The following is an 18,506-nucleotide window of genomic DNA, read 5'->3' as shown; positions in this document are numbered from 1 at the left end:
ATAGGCCTCTAAAAGTGTTGCAAAACAGAATGTAACTCTCTCCTTAAATTGACCTTCTCTCCCACAACCAGTTTACTGCAGCCGCCTGCTATGAATAAGGTGCTTTTGCAGGATATTGAATGGCCGCAGTTCTACTTGAATTCACTTGCCCTTGGCTAGACAGAAATGGCACCTTTTCAACTCAGTCCTTCCACGCTTTTCCACACATATTCCCGCCGTTGCCACTGCAGGGAATATAACGACGAGCGTCACTCTGTCAGTGGCAGAGCGTGGATGATCAAATCTTACGCCCATAACCTTTCATAATAAAAGACAAGGCCGCTGTCCGTGGTGCTGAAATCACTCTGCTTCCCTGCAAATATGTTGTTTCACAATAAGGTGCCGCTGTTTTTCCTGGTTGATTTAGCGGCGGAAATTACTCCTAAAGTTAAACAGTCGGTTCCAGACAGTGACCGGATCTATGTTTTGTAAGTGAATGAAAGAGAATAAAGACCCCCCCCCCCCTCTCTCTCTCTGTCTCTGTCTCGCTATTTCTCTTTCTCACTCACGCACAGAGAGAAAGAGAAAGGGGGAGGGAGTCGGTACAAGCAGGGATAATGAGAGGAGTGGGTCACTATTGCAAGACATTCGCGTTGAGGGAAAAAAGGCAGGACAAAAGGGAAAGCGAATCAAAGCCGCATAACAATATCAGAAGAGGGAGCTAAGGGTCTAAGTCGACCACCATCAGCGCTGACGTCCAGTGCTGGCAGATGCGAGCAGTTACCTCCGGATCTCAGTATCCAATTACAATGGACGAGCTCAGCCTGTGTGGACTCTAAACCGCTGCCCAGTCAGGAGCGAGTAGGAAAAAGCGGAGGGAGCGTAGGGAAGGGAAACGATGCTCTGGCTCATATCTCTGCAGTGATTCGAAGTATGGTTCGTTTTTTATATATACATATATATCTATATATTTTGTCTTCCAAGTCGCCTGAGTAAGTGAGGAGACAACTGCCAAGATCAAGTCCACGCACGCGGGGAAACGGTAGGTTGCAGTTGTGTTTTGGGGAAAGGGGACAGTGTGCGCTTGGGATAGTAGCCTAACACAGAGGTTCTCAAATGTTGTTTGTCGGGGATGTACTCACATTTGATATAATTTAATTTTATGTCTATTGAAGGAGCCTATAGAACTGCCTTATGTGTTTTGTAACAATCATGTTGAAATAACTTAAAGTAAAATGAAACTGCGTTTATCCTGAAGGCACACAAACCCCAAATTGAGAATCACTGCCCCAGCACATCTAATTATTTCATGTTAATATGTGTTAATAGCCTAGTTACATTTTTATTAGCTAACAGACTGCAAAGTAACTATTCAATATAGGTCAGTGGCTAGTATTAGTCCAAATTTGGTATACCCTTATTCAGATAAATTGGGTGGGCAAAATAGTCTCATTATATTGCAATACAATACAACAACTACAGAATCTACAGACTCCAAATGAAGGATCACATCCCATGTTGTTATCATATATACACACGGTGTACAGTCTCATGGAGTCCAATACAACAGCCCTGAATCTAGGTGTGTGTAAATTCTATTACTGTATTACCGTATTGGACTAAATTATATTGAGAGGTGTTTTAAAAAATTGTCCTTCCCATTTACATACACATGGGGGTCAGAAAATACATATATAAATATAATGCAGTCCATTAAAACACCATCACCAACTTTGATTTCACTGCTAAAAAACATATAACCGAATTAACACCTACGTGACAGTGCCAACACATTATAAGCACAATAAAAGTAGACTCTATGGCACCACAGTTGTATTGAATTGCATCAGATTGTACAGCGGTACCTATTAAAGTGGACACTAAGTGTATGTATGCAACTTATACAATTCAACAGCACCACAAATGACAGCATCAAGTTGAATCAAACCCTCTCTAAAACAGTTTCAACCAAACACTAAACATTAAAACGATCTTGAATGTTGTATTCATCGCAGGGCTATAATGAATCCAATAAACTGGCGAACTAACCAACCATGGTGTTGTTGTGTTGTTGTTGTTGTTGTTGTTGCTGCTGTTAAGTGGGCTTGCTGTTTCTCTTATTAATACACAATTTAATCTGTGATTCATAAAATAAAATAATGCCACAGCAGTAATCCGGGACTTAGTTTGTCCCAACATGCCGCAGTACTAAAGCACTAAAACAACTATCTTAATCTCAGAATACAATTTAGAGAAACACAATACAAATTTCACTGCAGAGCCACTGTATATTCAGAATGGGAATATTACAGTGATACTTTTGTGATAGGAAAAAATGAAGTATAGTAAGATCACTGCTGAGCACAGCACAGACCCTATAGGAATCTGGCAAGGATATTACATTGATACTCTGGGTGATGCCAGGAAGAACAAAGTGTGATTAGGTCACTACAAGCTTACTATTACATACTATGTGTCCCTACAGGAAAGCCATCATGTTTTCTCATTCTGACCTCTAAGTGCCACAGTTTCTTTCTTATTGTCAGAGTTTTAATGCACATCCCTCTGGTTAATTGCTATTCTGCACATGAAGCAGTGTGGAGCCAAACAGCGGGCCCCTGGATAGGAACTCGTTTGTTTCTGAGGGTGGGGTATCTGTCTTGTGTGGACTGAGCCGTATGGACAAGTTGACTTCTTACGCCTGCAGATATCTTTAATTTTTCATTGGCTAATGTCTGCCAGACAATGATGACTGAACTCTCTCTTGGCTGTAATTGTACAGCACCTCCAATTCTGGCTTGACTAGAGAACTATATGGGTGGATGGCAAAGATCTGCTGAAATAAAAAAAAGGCATGAGAAAAAAGAAGAGAAAAAAATGATTACCTTTACATTTTCATTATTTCCAGTGTATATGCCAGACTACCCATATAACCACAATATAGGTTACGTGCCAGAGTGTAATTTGACATACATCTGACATCCATCACTTGCAGTCAGCAGATGCTGTCACTTCCATGGCAACAAAAAGACATTATTTATGAGGATTCAATGACTCCTTCTGCAGACACTACTGCACACAGTATTACTGAAATGCAATATAGCAGGATGATAAGCAATCGTTATCGAACCATTGTGAAGCATTCATATCATTTCTGGACACGCACACACTTTCCCACACACTTTTATTGCTGCTTGAGTAATACCTGCACTTTCAACTGAACTGCCATAAAAAGGAGTAATATTTACAATTCAGATTCTCTCATATGGAACATTGGGGGAAATGCAATAATGCAACAGCTTAAAAGAAAACAAAATCCAATACAAATTCATTCGTGTGAATATTTTTATCAAAATTGGGAAAATATTTAAAAAGCGGGGATTGTTCTGCCTCTCAACAGAGGAGAATGTGACTCATAATCTCTTCCATCTATTACAATGTGAAACAAAACTACTGAGAAACTGTCCAAATGTGATTGGTGTGTATGTGTGTGTCCACCTTTGTTTCCCCTATTAATATATGAACGGGTGAACAGAAGTGGGATACAACCAGACTGATGAAAATGGAGCAAAAGAAACATAAAAATCAAACCACTCATTCTGCTCTGGCATAATACTCTGACTCATAAATTCTGCAGCCTGTCCAATGAAGCTACTGTGTATGAAGTTGCTCTGATCGATTGCATCAACCGACCATAACAATTAGAATGGACAGTGTGTGCGTGTGTACGTGTTTGAGACAGACTGGAGAAAATTGGCATTTGAAAAGAAATCATGAGAAAAACACAGGAATAAGTGTCAAACAGGTGATGTTGACAAATAAATTATTTTGAAATTTGAAGAGCAGGAAACACTGACAGTTATATTTCAAAAGGTGACCCAGTTTATGAAACTGCTGACAGCATGTCACTATGCTGAGTCCTGAATATAACCTCCTGAAAAACCACTTGTCATATTTATTTCCTTCCTTTTGTTGTTTTTACACAGAGCCAGGCTAGCTGTTTACCCTTTCTGTTCTTTATGCTAAGCTAAGCTAACTGGCTTCTGGTTGTAGTTTCATATTTAATGAGAGCAGTAAAGATCTGTCGCTCTAAAAAGCAAATAAGCGTTTTATCAAATGTTAAACTATTCCTCTAATAGTTGGGGTTATCAAAAATTGTTTACTATGCACAGATGATTTCTCCTGTCTATTTTGTGTTGCCAGATTGTAACAAATCGCTTTGGCTGGTTTTGAACGATATATTAATGCAAGCATAATAAGTTGTTAATAAATGGATTTTGGTCCACATCTTCTCTTATAACATAATTACTTATCAGCCATTGAATAAGTCTATAGTTACTGTTTATAAATAGTTAAAAGTGTTGCCCAAAATGTACACGAGTAATCTTTTTTCAGGCATTACAGAGCAGTGTTTTCTGTGGGAGATGGGAACTCCGTTTGGGCTGGATTTAGCAAACCTATTACATGTACAAAAAAAGTATATGACTCAATAAAGGAAAGGGAAAAAGCCAATAAGCATGATATAATCTCTTTAATTTTAATCTGTATCTATATTAATAAAGTTCATAGCTGTTTTTAAGTCATACATTGTTTTACACGGCTTTTGGAAATTCGCCTCTGTTTAATCCTGCAGTTAAAAAACAGTATTTCTGAGAAGTCACAAGGCTAAAAAGAGGTTTAAAATCTGAGCAATGATTATGTGACGTTACAGTCCCCCTTCCTTCACAGTGAGTGCATAAAAGTAAATCTTGGAAAATGGATATTGATTATGCAATCATACAGTTGCCATTGTTCTTTTACTTCTCAATTATCAATCACAAATCAAATTGGACTGCAAGAGTTCCAAAACAAACACTTAATAACAGAATTTATGTTAAATGTCATCATTCTGCTTATGGTTGGAGTAACCGTGCTGCCGTTCCCGGTTCATAGAGTAAAAAGTGTTTGGTATCTCAGCTATTGCCTTTACCAACAACATCAGAGTTTCTGGGTTGTTTGAGAGTTGCTTTAAGCCTGTGTGCAGTTTATATCAATAACCTTTGAGCTTTTCTGCTGGTCAGCTTACATTACCACCAACAACATTGCAGACTGACCTGTCACAGCAGTTTATCATGTGAACTCTTATAAAGCAAAGATTTATCGAGTTTGTTAGGGCACAGAGAGCCGGAGTGAAGGTTTTAGACTAAATGCTCCACCGAGAGAAGTGGCAGAGTGCTGCTGCTCCTCAGAGGGTGATTCTGCTTGAGGGAGGCTGACAGTGAGCTACATACACACACATACGCAGACATACACACACACAAGTATCTCAGCAATAAGCAACATGTACTTATTTACTTTGTTTCAACACAGACATTTACAAATGCAACCCCCCCCCCACCCCACCTTCTGCTTTCATGCTGAAAATCAATGGCTGGCCCAGATGGACAGAGTAGTAGTGGAAAAATAAAGAAATCAATGCAGGCTTATTAACTGAGCAGAGCTTCCCTTACACAAAAATATGTGTGAGAGTGCATATATGGCTGCCAGTTTATATCTGACTTGGTCTGTGTATATGAATGGTGATAGCTGCTGCTGGTTGTAGGCAGGATGTGCATGTGCACAGAGGCGTTTGGTGTGCATAAGCATAAGTGTGTCTTCTTGTGTGTGTGTGTGTGTGTCTGCCAGTCAGAGTGCGTGTCCCTGAATGTTGGTGGCCAGTGCTTGTTTACAAGTGCTACTTTGTAGACATGCTCTGCATGTTTATGAGTGTGTGTGTGTGTGCGCATGCTTGAGCTTGAGCTTTGTGCATGCTCATGATCGCTCAAAGTCACTGTGTTACTCTTGGGTTAGTGCCACAGTGTTCCCTCTGTGCCTTGGCCTCAGTCTATTTGTGGACAAAAGGATGCTCTGAGACAAATGATTTAGCACCTGTCAGTCAGAGTAGAAGGACGAGAGATGAGAAAAGAAAGAGGTCAGAGACAGGGAAAAGGAAAATGATGGTGGCTTTCAGAGAAACTGTGAAGGGAGCAGCAGAGTAAAAAGGGAAAATGGGGAAAGGAGGGAGAAAAGTTCAACCAGGAGAAAGAGAGAGTTGGACTAACAGAGAATTTACGATTTAGCTCTGGGTCATCACACAGCTCAAGTTCCTGTGAGCAATTTTCCCCAGGAAATGACAGCTTCTATTTCTGTGGAGTTGTTTGCCTAACACCAGCTCACAGGAACTGTGCCTGGCCTTCGGGCACAGACCTTCCCTCATAACAAGAGTTACCATAACAACGGATGAGACCAACCTGCACCGGTGGTAGCACAGGGATGTGAACTTTGCTTGTGCCTCCAGCACTCTAGCTGTTTGCTGCACCTCCGACACATCAACACCTACCTTCCTTGGACAAATAAGAGAAAATCATAATAGCACTATGAGGTGAATTTTCTGTGCTGTGAAGGTTTGGCCAGCAAGGCTGTAATCATTCAGGAGAGGATGATTTCTTTGGGTGTGAAAACTAAGCACCAGGTCAAGAATAAAAAGACAGTTGTAATTTCAGAAACGCCCAAATAAACAAACTCCAATCTGCTCTGAAGTTCAGTGCAAAATAATGTTTGCAGAGACACGGTATGCGGATGCATGTTAGGAGGTAGATGCTGATACTGAATGCCGAACAAGCTTTGTGTGATGTGCAGTTTATTAGATTTCCTTTGGCATTTGTTGACTGACATCTGCCCTGGCAGGTCTTTCCAGCTGCTTTCCTTTAACACTCAAATCTATGTACACAGAATTAAGCTGTAATCATCCTATTTACACATCTTCACACAGTCAATAGAGATGTATTGCTGACCTCATTTTTCAAAACCAAATAAAGCAGCCTCCTCTATGAAAAACGGCGACAGTGCCGAGAGCGGCTTAGCTAACAAGCATCTGATTGTGCAGATTACGCATGTTCCGCAGAGGATTACTGAGACTGAAATGAACAAATTGACCTCTTACCACTGAAATCCCACATCAGCATGACAAAAGATGACTGTCAAGCACAGTGAGGGCAAACTGAATCTGAAATATTGGAGCATATACTGTAAGACAAGCACATTTATTTAAAGCAACCGCTCCCGAAATGTTGTTTTATTTTTGTCATCGTCCTCTTTCTTTTTGCAGATGTTGATAACCCCCATAGGTTATCCTTGTCTGAACATCTCATTAGCCTTGTCCTAACACTGAATGCCTGGCACAATTGCCGCTCAGGCTTTTTAAAGACAGAGTCCCATTGAAATGAGCAGAGAAATTCATAAAATGAACAGAGAAATGCATAAGCTATTTTCTCTACCTGGCAGGATGTCATTTGCATTGATGTTGGACTCATTCTCACAACAAAATATCAGACAGTGCAACCTGTTCTGTGGTATTCTTAGCCGAGGGCAGGCGAATGTCTTCCTCTCTGGTTCCCTTCTGACACTTTTCAACAAGTCAAAGCTATTTAAAAGTCATCTCACTGTGAGAAGTAACAAAAGCTCAATGACAGACCAAGGCCTTATTCAAAATTCAATTTATGTGCTTTCTCTCCCCAATAATAGAAACACATAATTTCTCTCCACGCTTGTTTGGAGAGCTTTTGTTCATAAGTTTTTGCTGAGAGAAGAAGATTGAACAGCTTATGTGGGTCACATTGTATTAAGCCAGCTGGCTATCCTCATAAATGCATTCTAATTCAAACATGCCATATTAAAATCCAGTTCATTGTTCATTTGCTTAGTAATGTGACTGCATTGAGAAAGACTTCTTAGCCACTGATATAGAGATCCTAGTGCTTTTTCACTTAGGTCTTACATTTTGGTCTGAATTATAACACTGCAAATGAGACACGCTTGATAGCAATCTGACAGAATAGTTCAAACACCCTGCAAACTGAATATTTATCAGTCACAGTGTATTTCAGGCACAGGACCCTTTCATCACTCAGCTGTAATGAGATCTGTGTGCATTCTAATAATTAATAAACTGGTTGATCTCCAAATCATTCAGAGCGAGATGTAAATGCTATCAATTATCTGTCTCTGTGATTCTGCAATCTTAAGCAAACTAGAAATTTCACAAGACAGACAAGCGTAATGGGATACGGAGACACGGCCGGGGTGCACATGAATGTTTTATTACAATGTGAGACGTTAGATTGGATCAATGAGATGTCTGCTTCTGTGCTGGATGAAGATTCTCTAAAGCAAGGCAGGCAGCTCAGCAAAGTACAATAAATCTACCTGCTGTCACTGGAGCAGAATGACGGGCTCAGTCTGACATTTCAACATGTATTATATCTCCAACCCTGCAGTATCTTCATGCTATCTGCTGCCGACTATCGTGAACACTGCTGGGCTACCCAATGTTGGACAGCGGGACTTAGGTCATTTTGATGTGGGCAGTCGAGCCGAACCATAAATCCATAAATCCCTTCCTGGCTGATTGAATTTTTTTTTAAGTGTATGGATGAGTTGCTTAGCGATGGGTTTATCTTTCTATATATATTATATATACCTATATATCTATGTAAATATATGTGAGTGTGTGTGTGTATGTTGCAGCAAGCAGCCAATGCTGATGTTTCTGATCAGATGATTACAACTGGTTTCTGAGATTATAGAGGTCAAAATACAGCCTCTGTCTCTTTGCTGTACATTTGCATGAGTGTGTGTGTCTTTGTAAGACAAGAAGATAGACAGAAATAGAGGGAGGTTTTGAGTGTGTTTGTGCATGCATTAAAAAGACAAGAGAGAGGTCCTTGAAGCAACCTGCACATCTTTTATCACATCTTTAATTAATTGAAGCCCATAATAGAAGCTACTGCAATTCCACTGAATAGACACAGTTGAATGGAAAACATTCAGGAATGAGGAGACAATCTTATGCTGCCTTGCTTTGTATCAATCCTCCCTTGCCATTTCACAGTCATCTGCTTATACAACATATCTGGCGCTACTGTCAATCTTTGCTTTGAGGATGAAATGAGTTGTGTTGAGTGATTGATTCTTACTTTCGTCTCTTCCAACCCCCCCCCCCCCCCTTCTGTCCAGGTTTTGTCTCTGAAGTGCTGCTGTAAAACCACCATGGTCCTCTTGTGGTTCTCAAGACTCGTCCTGATCATCCTGGCCTGCATCCCCCAACCATCTCTGGGATGCCCCTCTGGCTGTCGCTGCTACAGCCTCACAGTGGAGTGCGGATCTCTCGGGATCAAAGAAATTCCACACGGTGTCTCCTCTGTCACCGAGGTCTGTTGGGCAATAGACAATAAGTTAGGGCACTAGCTTCCCCCTCCCGCATCACCGGTTTTGTATCAGTTGACTGCCTCTCTGATCCATTCTTATTACCCTGAAATGATTGTGGTTAATCAATTTGCTGTGACCCTCTTTGATGTAAGCCTGAGGGAGGGGCAGCACTGTTGGCTGTGTAATTATTCATTCTTGCTCTGAAAGTGACTCTTACACACCGTCTGATCATCTGTTGAGAAGATGTTTAACATTACATCGTCTTTTCCTCTTGGGTTCAGGCCCCCCAACATTACTGCAGCTCATGAATATTAATGAAAGCATGTCCCGGATAAATAGTTCCATTAACCTCAATCAGCAGGTCTATCTCGTTGATCATACATTACCTTATGGCCCATGTTTGCTTCTTTGAAAACATCACCAACTAGGAGAGTGCACTCAGTAGATTGCAGATCTCCACCAGGCCTTGTATCACCAAACAGCGTTCAAATGCCAATGTTATTTCAGGTGTTACTGTAAGCACAACACCTTCTTTACTTTTTGCATGGCATTTCATGCCATTTAGTCTAGTTTAGTAAAAAAAAAAAAAGGGATGCCAGAAAAATACTGTAAAATAACAGTAAATAACTAATATTTTAGCAGCTGGGGCACCAGAAAAATAACGTAAATTACTAACTCGTAAAAATACGGTCATATTGCATAATGACACAGTTTGTAACTTTAATTTGACATAAAATCTTGTGTAATTTGGTTTTTTTTAATGTTTCCTCTACTTCAAACTCATCCATGTCTTTATGGACCTTGCTTTGAGCACTGGTGCGCAGTCATATTGGAACAGGAAGGGGCCATCCCCAAACTGTTTCCACAAAGTCGTGAGCATGAAATTGCCCAAAATGTCTTGCTGAAGCATTAACAGTTCCTTTAACTGGAACTAAGGGGCAAAGCCCAACCCCTGAAAAACACCTCCACAGCATAATCCCCCTTCAACCAAACTTTACACTTGGCACAATGCAGTCAGGCAAGTAGGCTACCATTTTCCTGGCAACCGCCAAACCCAGACTCATCCATCAGATTGCCAGACAGAGAAGCGTGATTCGTCACTCCAGAGAACACGTCTCCACTGCTCTAGTGTCCAGCAGCGTGCTTTACACCACTGCGCTCGACTCTTTGCATTGCCCTTGGTGATGTAAGGCTTGGATGCAGTTGCTCAGCCATGGAAACCTATTCCAAGAAGCTCTCTACTCACTGTTCTTGAGCTAATCCACAAGTGAGGCCACATGGCGTTTAGAGGTCTATAGCTATTGAATCTGCAGAAAGTTGGCGACTTCTGTGCACTGTGCGCCTCAGCATGCACTGACTCCGCTTTGTGATTTTATGTGGTCTACCACTACGTAGCTGAGTTTATGTTGTTCCCAATCCCTTCCACTTTGTTATAATGGAGGTGGAATATTTAGTAGTGAGGAAATTTCACGGACTTGTTGCACAGGTGGCGGTACCACACGTGAATTCACTGAGCTCTTGAGAGCGACCCATTCTTTCACAAATGTTTGTAGAAGCAGTCTGCATGCCTAGGTGCTTGATACACCTGTGGCCATGGAAGTGAGTGGAACACCCGAATTCAATGATTTAGAGGGGTGTCCCAATACCTTTGGTAATATAGTGTATATCGTCATATCGCTCAGCCCTATTTATTAATGGCAGTTAGAGTGTAAATCAAACGCTCTCAAGCTTTTTGGATGTGAAGAAGCCAGTGATGATCATCTGCTTTTTGCTTATTGCTCACACTTGATGGAAGAGCTGGTGGTGGAGTGGGAGTGGTTATCTGCTCTGTCATTTTTGCAGCCAGGTAGCCAACATACTTGAATTTGTCCCCAATTCTGTGGAGAGGGCAATAGACTAACACATCTACAGAATTTGGTCTCCATACCATTATTTGGGGAAACTTACTGACCACAGGACTCAATTTGTACCCTTTTAGAGCAAATGCGTGATCAAAGTGTTCTTTTTTCATTAGTAGCTTAATGTTTGTAAAATACATCAACACAAACTGAATATGTATTCCCTTTTCAAGATAAGTTGGAGGCATACCAGGAAAGTGCAGTGGATCTGGTGGCAGTGGTCAATGAGGAGCAAGTGTCTGCAGGAATTCCCTTTTGAGACTCACCACATGTAAATCATCGTAAACCATCAGGTTTAAATGTCTCACAGACTTTAGATAGATATACTGTTGATTTTGTTTGCTGTTGTTGATGTTTTCCAATTGAGCTACCTTAAGAGGTCGAGTGGTTTCTATAGGTCATCAAGAGGTTGTGTTGTGCAAAGTCAGCCGAATCTGAAAATTTTCTTTGGGCTTACATACCAAAAACTTGCAAACAAATCAATTCATTAGGACTGCCAACAAAAACTTGCATATATTCTACAATGAGTGAGCTATGGCCAGCCGGTGTTTGTTGCGTGAATAGGTATTATGCAAACCATTTTAAGAAGATGAGTATAAATTCACATTGAATTTCAGGTAAATTCTCTGCTTGTGTTTTGTTTGTATCACATTCCCAATTGTCTTTCTCTTTGAATATATTTGCATCTATTTTGTACACCAACTTTTCTGGACTTCCCCAACTCCAGTGTACACAGTTGTGCGCTGCCTTCCAAGGCCAGGTGGACCTAATTCATCATTCAGCTGTAGCTCTCCTGGGGAACTAGAGGACAGAAAAGGGACAGGTTTTGATTATACACCAATCACTAAGACTCTCCAATCAAAGTATCTGTAAAGTGGCATTAAATAAAAGTTTACATTTCTTTTTAAACCCCATCAAAAGGTGTGGACACCAGTCATTAATTTAATGTAATTTTACCTTTTTGGGGCAAATATTTACTATGTTAATCTTTATGTTAATTATAATAAAAGTCAACATCTGTGAAATGACAGTAATTATGGCTCTTTTCAATGATCAAAACTGTGTTTTGACAGTTTACCAATGCTTATAGACATTATGCACTGATTAAAATAAAATTTTTTCAATGTTTTTATTTTCCAAAGATTCATAATCTATCTATCTATCTATCTATCTATTGGTGCAGAAAGCAGCCAACGCTGACATTTTTGATCAGATGATTACAACTGGTTTCTGAGATTATAGGGTCAAAACAGAGCCTCTGTCTCTGAGCATACAGACATAAATGTGCACAAAAAAACATTAGGCTAATGTGTCTAGATATACATACACACACATAACCCTCCAGATCCTCTCCAGGCTCATGCCTGGCAGAGATAATGAATGCACATTACCAATCAAGCAAACAGCCATCTATAATGGATCAAACACACACTCCTGTGTAGCTCCAATCCCTCAAACAGTTTTTGTTTGAAGAGGTTTGCTGACAAGGTCTGTGATGTTTGCATTATTTGGCAAAATAACTGAACCACTAAAAAGAGAAAAATGCTGCACAACCTACATTGTCAGTCATTATTATAATGACCCTATACTAGCTCATCCCACATTGTTTGTATTGCCCACATTAAAATATGTCCAAAACTCTGCACAGCCCATTGAGAGCAGATAGTGATCAAGGTAGCCCTTGTTAATGTAATCTCTCCTTGGTGAATCAATTTTTCTACCCAATGAGCACAGCACTGCAACAGGCCGTGCTCACTTTTTTGTATAAAACAAAACACCAATTCAAACAACACATCCCCTCCTCTGTGTCTCTAATAATATCAAGTTGGGATCACTCTGCTAATTTCATTTGCCCCATTTCCCCTACAGACCATCTTCCTCCAGGACAACGCTATAGTGCAGATCCGTCTTCAGGACCTGACTCAGCTGGGCAGCCTCCATTACCTCTACCTTCAGAATAATAGCATCTCAGCCCTGGAGCCTGGGGCGTTTCTTAGCCAAGGGCAGCTGCTGGAGCTAGCACTCAATGGCAACCTCATCCACCTGGTTACCCAAGATATGTTTCGGGGTCTAGAGCACCTCCGGATCCTATACCTCGCTGGGAACCAGATCACTCGAGTGCAGGACTACACCTTCAGGGGACTGCAGGTTGGTGGGCTGAGATAAAGGAATGAATGGATGGATAGATGGATAAATAAAAGAATGATCAGCGATGTTCCAAAAACCTTAACCATAATTCTTTTGGTAAAGTGAGAAAAGCTTAGCGGGTAGTTAAAGTTAATTAAAGCTAGTCCTCAATGGCAAATATCCCAATTCAATATATGGTATACCTTTTAATGGATTATATGGAATGACATCTGCAACTGTATATCCTATTCATAGCAACATGTCTGATTAATCCCTACCTACAGACTGAGACAGGTGGAATTGAATCATCCTGTCTTTACATTTGACATTTCTTTTCCTCCCCCACCTCCTCTAACTTGCATGCTTTCCTTTGCTCATTTATGTCTTCTTCCTGTCTGCAGCGTCTGCAGGAACTCCACCTGCAGGAAAACAGCATAGAGCTGCTAGCAGAGCAAGCTCTTTCTGGCTTGTCATCTCTAGCCCTGCTGGACCTCAGCAGAAATCACCTCCGCACCCTGGGAGCCTCATCCCTCAAACCGCTCGTCAGCCTGCAGGTGCTCCGCGTCACAGGTAGGTAGAGTGAGGACTGAATTCCTAGAGCACATTATGTCTTCCCATAATGTGACATAATTCTCCAAGATTGAATTCAGGTGGAAGTTCCTTGAAAAATGCTTCCTCGCCACAGTTTTGAAAAATTGACACTGCCTGAGAAAGCACTGCCACAGCTAAAACCAACAGACTCTTTTGACACATTTTACATATCAAAGGGGTTCATCCAACCATAAACCTTTAATGAGAAAGAAAAACCATCAAAGACACAATTTTAAAGAATAAATTGAAGGAACAGCCTCTAAAAAAGGAACCTCCTAACTAGGTCATGCAATGGGCACCAAAAAAGCCCAAACAAAGTTTAAATTATCATAAGCAAAATAAATGTGCTTACCAAAGAATATCACCTCAAGGCCCATTTAACAGCTCAGAGCTTTCAAGTCATAATGATCATCATCAATATTATCTTTCTTAGCAGTTGGAGTTTGCTCAGTTTTCATGTATTTGTTGAAATTAAATTAAATTAGATCAAATATCAATTTAAGCACTTCTGGGTTGTATCTGCCATTCTATCTGCAATTTTGGCAAAAAAAAGTTGGGTTTTAAAGTTAATTCCTGACTTTGGAAACAGCAGTTGACACTTTCCTCATCTACAGAGAACCCATGGCGCTGCGATTGTGCTCTGGGCTGGCTGAGAACCTGGATTAGTGAAGACGGACAGCGTCTGTTAAGCTCTGCTGAACAACGTCGGCTGATGTGCTCTGAACCACCTCGTCTCTCCCACCTCAGCCTGGTGGAGGTGGCTCCCAACAGCCTGGTCTGCATCCCCCCTGTGGTGCAGCTCGAGCCCAGCCACCTGACTGTGCGACTAGGGGAGAGCCTCCGAGTCTCCTGCCAGGCCTCTGGATACCCTCAGCCTCAGGTGACCTGGAAGAAAGCATCCCATGGCAAGCCCCAGCTATCACCTCGAGGCCTAGTGCAAGAGCTGGGACCCAATGGTGAGCTCTTCAGGCCTGGGGCTGCAGGAGTGGTGACTGCCCTGCCCAGCAGTGGAGGGATCAAGGTCGGAGGAATCCAGGGGCTTGTACGTGGGACTGAGGAGGGCGGCGAGAGGGACAGTTTTGATCCGGACATGGGCAGCGGCATGTTATTCCTCAGCAATGTGACTGTAGCACATGCTGGGCGTTATGAGTGTGAAGCCTGGAACCCCGGTGGTGTTGCTAGAGTTACCTTTCATCTGGCTGTGAATATGTCTTCTTCTTCATATTCATCCCACTTCTGGCCTCGTGTGAATACGCACTCCTTTGTTTCCTCTTCATCTAACTCCTTCTATCAACCAGAGGTTCTGGATGTTAGCCAGGAACCGCTCTATGAACAGGACAGCATGGACTTCAATGCTTTGGGCCCTGCTACGCAGACTGCCATTGCTGTTGGGATCTCCTTGCTGGCACTCACTGCGGTTCTCCTCTTGATTATGATCTACACTCGTCACCAGCAGTACAGCAAAGAAGAAGGAGGCTCCTACTGTACCAGCAAGGAAGAGAGCATCCTTTATGTGAACGACTACTCTGATGGGCCCACCACCTTTGCACAGCTGGAGGAGTACCGCGATGACCACGGTCATGAGATGTACGTACTCAACAGAACCAAGCCTGTCCTAGGCTCCACTTCTTCCAGGTGTCCAATGATGAGCGGGTTTGTCCAGCAAAAGGGTATGAAGGAGGCTCTCCTGGACCATGAAATGGTCCAGACATTGACCAGATCAGGCGGAATGGGACTTCGCAGAAACCCAGCAGATGGAGGAGAGGGACCCCTTACAACAGACCCAGAAGAGCTGTTCCTCAGTCAGAGTCTCCTCTTCGGATCACAGGTTGCCTACGAGATTCACTGCTAAGAGGTTTTAATTGTGTTTTAACATGAAACAATATGTTAATGGACTTAATCAATGACATTAAAGGAAATCACCTTGGTGCAATGATTTAAAGCATAAGATTAGTATGTGGTCTTCAAATGAGAGGAGAACCAGGATCTTTCAGAGATTTATTGTATGACATAGGAGGGGACAGAGGAATGGACAGTGATATTTAAAGGAAGAATAATGACTGAACCATTCCTTTCGGTCTCTAAAGCAACCCTTTAAAGATAATTATAAGTGGCTAACAGTATCAGACATGGTTAGTGTGACAGATCATCCATATCCTCACAAAAGAGGCTGAGACTGTGCAGCACATAGTGGCAACTAACAATATGGATTAAAACAGTGAGTAAAATTTTGTACTTATTATTTTCTTTAAGCTCTGTTTTGTGTGTTTTGTCAGTGTTTTGTGTAAATATAATGAAGCTAATTTTCACTGTGAAGTACAGTTGTTTTGTGGACTCTGTTGCAGATCTCATTAGAATTAGACCTAAAGCGATCCTCTTACTGAAACTACATTGTCATTACCCATATGTGTGAGTGGGCGTGGGTGGGTGGATTTGTTTAAAGAGGTTTAGTGTGAATGCATCAATCCTTTTTTTTAAACATTTCTACCATAGCATTGTATTCCTTGATGTTAACATTTCGTGTTTTTTCTACTTATTTGTTGCAATATTAAAAACAATGAATTAACATTTCCATTGCCTGAAACTGAATCTGTAGTGGATTAATTCCATCAGTCTGTAACAACCATTCTAATGTGAATATTTTACATTTTGTCTTTGGTTTCTACATAATAAAATGTATTTTAAAAGATTCAGTGTTTCTTTACTTACAAGGTCAACTGGTTGTTTTAACACAGCTGTTCTGCTAATTCTATAGTCAAACATACTGTAAAAGCGTATTGTTTTTCTCTGTCTTCTTATTCTTCCCTTTAACCCATGAAATGTAGTAGGTGAGTGTGAAAGATGTGTTTTCATAGAGAGACTGAGGGTTTCACTCACTGTGCAGAGGTCAGTCTGCTCCCTGCTTCCAGTATTTATGCGAAGCTAGGCTAACTGCCCCCTGGCTCGAGGTTTGTGCTGAATGTGCAGCCAACTCTCAGAAACAAACTGTATTTCACAAAACTCAACTATTACTTTGAATATAGGTAGGTATTGATAATAGTGGCAAATCAAAATAGAATAAATAAAACACTTCTTGTGTAATGTTCTTTGCAAGCAGAGGCATCCTGTAGTGCCTACTAGAGTTCAGCTTGATTGACAGAGAAATGTTATTAACTGACATTTCTGTAAAAACTCGGCAGTGAATTTCAGATGACACTATGTATTCAACAACAGCAGCTTCACAGCAGACAGTTGAGCTAATACCAGGGACAAAAGTAGAACATTCCCCAAACACAGAAAAAAACTGACCTGACCAAAGCCCATCACAATAGCTCCTCATCACAGATGAAGATCTCACACGAGGATACCCTTATTCCACGTGTCTTATGAAGCAAATATATTTGCTTTGTGTCTGCTGTGATACAAGTCCCAGGCCGTGTCCTCACATGTCCAAAAACGTCTTGCTTACAATAGCTGTCAAAATGTTCAGGGGAGACCAGTCAATAGTTGTTTCATTTTTACAGTGTGCACCTCCTAATCACTCCACATTATTTTCATTGATTCTCACCAGTGTACCTGCAGGCATGTGCTGTTGATTAGAGACCCCCATAATTGATTTAACTGCCAGAAAATTATGCAAAAGTATTACTAATGATAACAGTAATGTGAAAACCAAGGTTTTAATGTACTGCTGCTGTTAAGAGCACCCCATTAAGAAGCATAGTACTTGTTTTACCTTTTCCAAAATGCACTAGCACTTTGCAATGCCACCAAGGTCATTGTATATGGAATGTGTAAGTGGATTATTCAACCACTTGTGATGCAGAAATGTGTCCATGGCTTAAGATTTAGTTTTTAAGAATTTTTGAGTTGAGTTGAGTCAACATCTAAATATGTTTGCTTGTGGGGGGAGGTTACAGTTTTGGTTTGGGGCATTAAAACCATTCAAGGACAGTTGTCAGCACATCGATTCAAATTATTTTCTTTAAAAAAGAGAAAGCAAGATAACGCAGTAGCACTGTAAAGGGGATGCATACCAATCGTTATTGCTTGGATTCTGTACCAATCAAATTTTGATTTCCCTCTTCATAGCAAAGGTTGCCTGCAGTCCCATCAATCAACACAGAAATAGTAAGACCTCATGGTACTGATGCTGATCTACCTTCTTTCAAGTATCCGTTCTCATCTCTTTTCGAACATGGTTCAAAACAAGGGAATAAATTTTTGTATGAGGTCAAATAGGAGATGTCTGGAACTGAATTATTGATGCATTTCTACCTGGCCTCCACAGTGGCTTTTCCCAGAAGGAGGGTTTGTACCAATTTCTTCCTAATGTTCGATGCCACTGACTTTGTGCACAGATGTCAGATGTCGTCCTTGCATTTTTGTTTTGGATTAATGCAGCTTTGATCCACGTTGAATGATGTTGAAACTATGTTTGGCACTGAGCAGCCATTCAAATCAATTCATATTTAACAGTTTTACTTGCATAAAATATATGTTAGAGAAGGGATCCAAATGATTGAATGCATGTGTGCACCTTCAGAAAAAGTGCAGCCAGAGTAGATTCAGTAATAGCAGCAATCAACCTCCTAGTGTGTTGATTCAAGTCTTACAACTGTGTTTTTCAAGGTATGATTTGATTACAGTCCCCAACAGAAATGGTTTACTAGAATGTTCAATTTTATGCATGGTCCTTTCTATTAA

At 41.0% G+C, this 18,506-nt stretch overlaps 1 protein-coding gene across 1 annotated transcript; it reads left to right on the top strand.

Moving 5' to 3' along the window:
• Window positions 1-601: 601 nt before the first annotated feature.
• lrrc24 (leucine rich repeat containing 24) lies at window positions 602-16,472 on the top strand. Its single transcript, XM_038718758.1, has 5 exons — window positions 602-1,021; window positions 9,013-9,207; window positions 12,972-13,250; window positions 13,631-13,799; window positions 14,435-16,472. The coding sequence occupies exons 2-5, from the start codon at window positions 9,046-9,048 to the stop codon at window positions 15,670-15,672; spliced, it is 1,848 nt and encodes a 615-aa protein (XP_038574686.1). The 5' UTR covers window positions 602-1,021; window positions 9,013-9,045; the 3' UTR covers window positions 15,673-16,472.
• Window positions 16,473-18,506: the final 2,034 nt, after the last annotated feature.

This window comes from Micropterus salmoides, unplaced genomic scaffold, assembly GCF_014851395.1.
Source record: "Micropterus salmoides isolate LMB-PRFRI ecotype aquatic unplaced genomic scaffold, ASM1485139v1 Ms_hic_scaffold_14, whole genome shotgun sequence".
In the NCBI taxonomy this organism is placed as follows: Eukaryota; Metazoa; Chordata; class Actinopteri; order Centrarchiformes; family Centrarchidae; genus Micropterus; species Micropterus salmoides.
The sequence above is the reverse complement of the archived record's forward strand: the minus strand, read 5'-3'. Positions and strand labels throughout refer to the sequence as shown.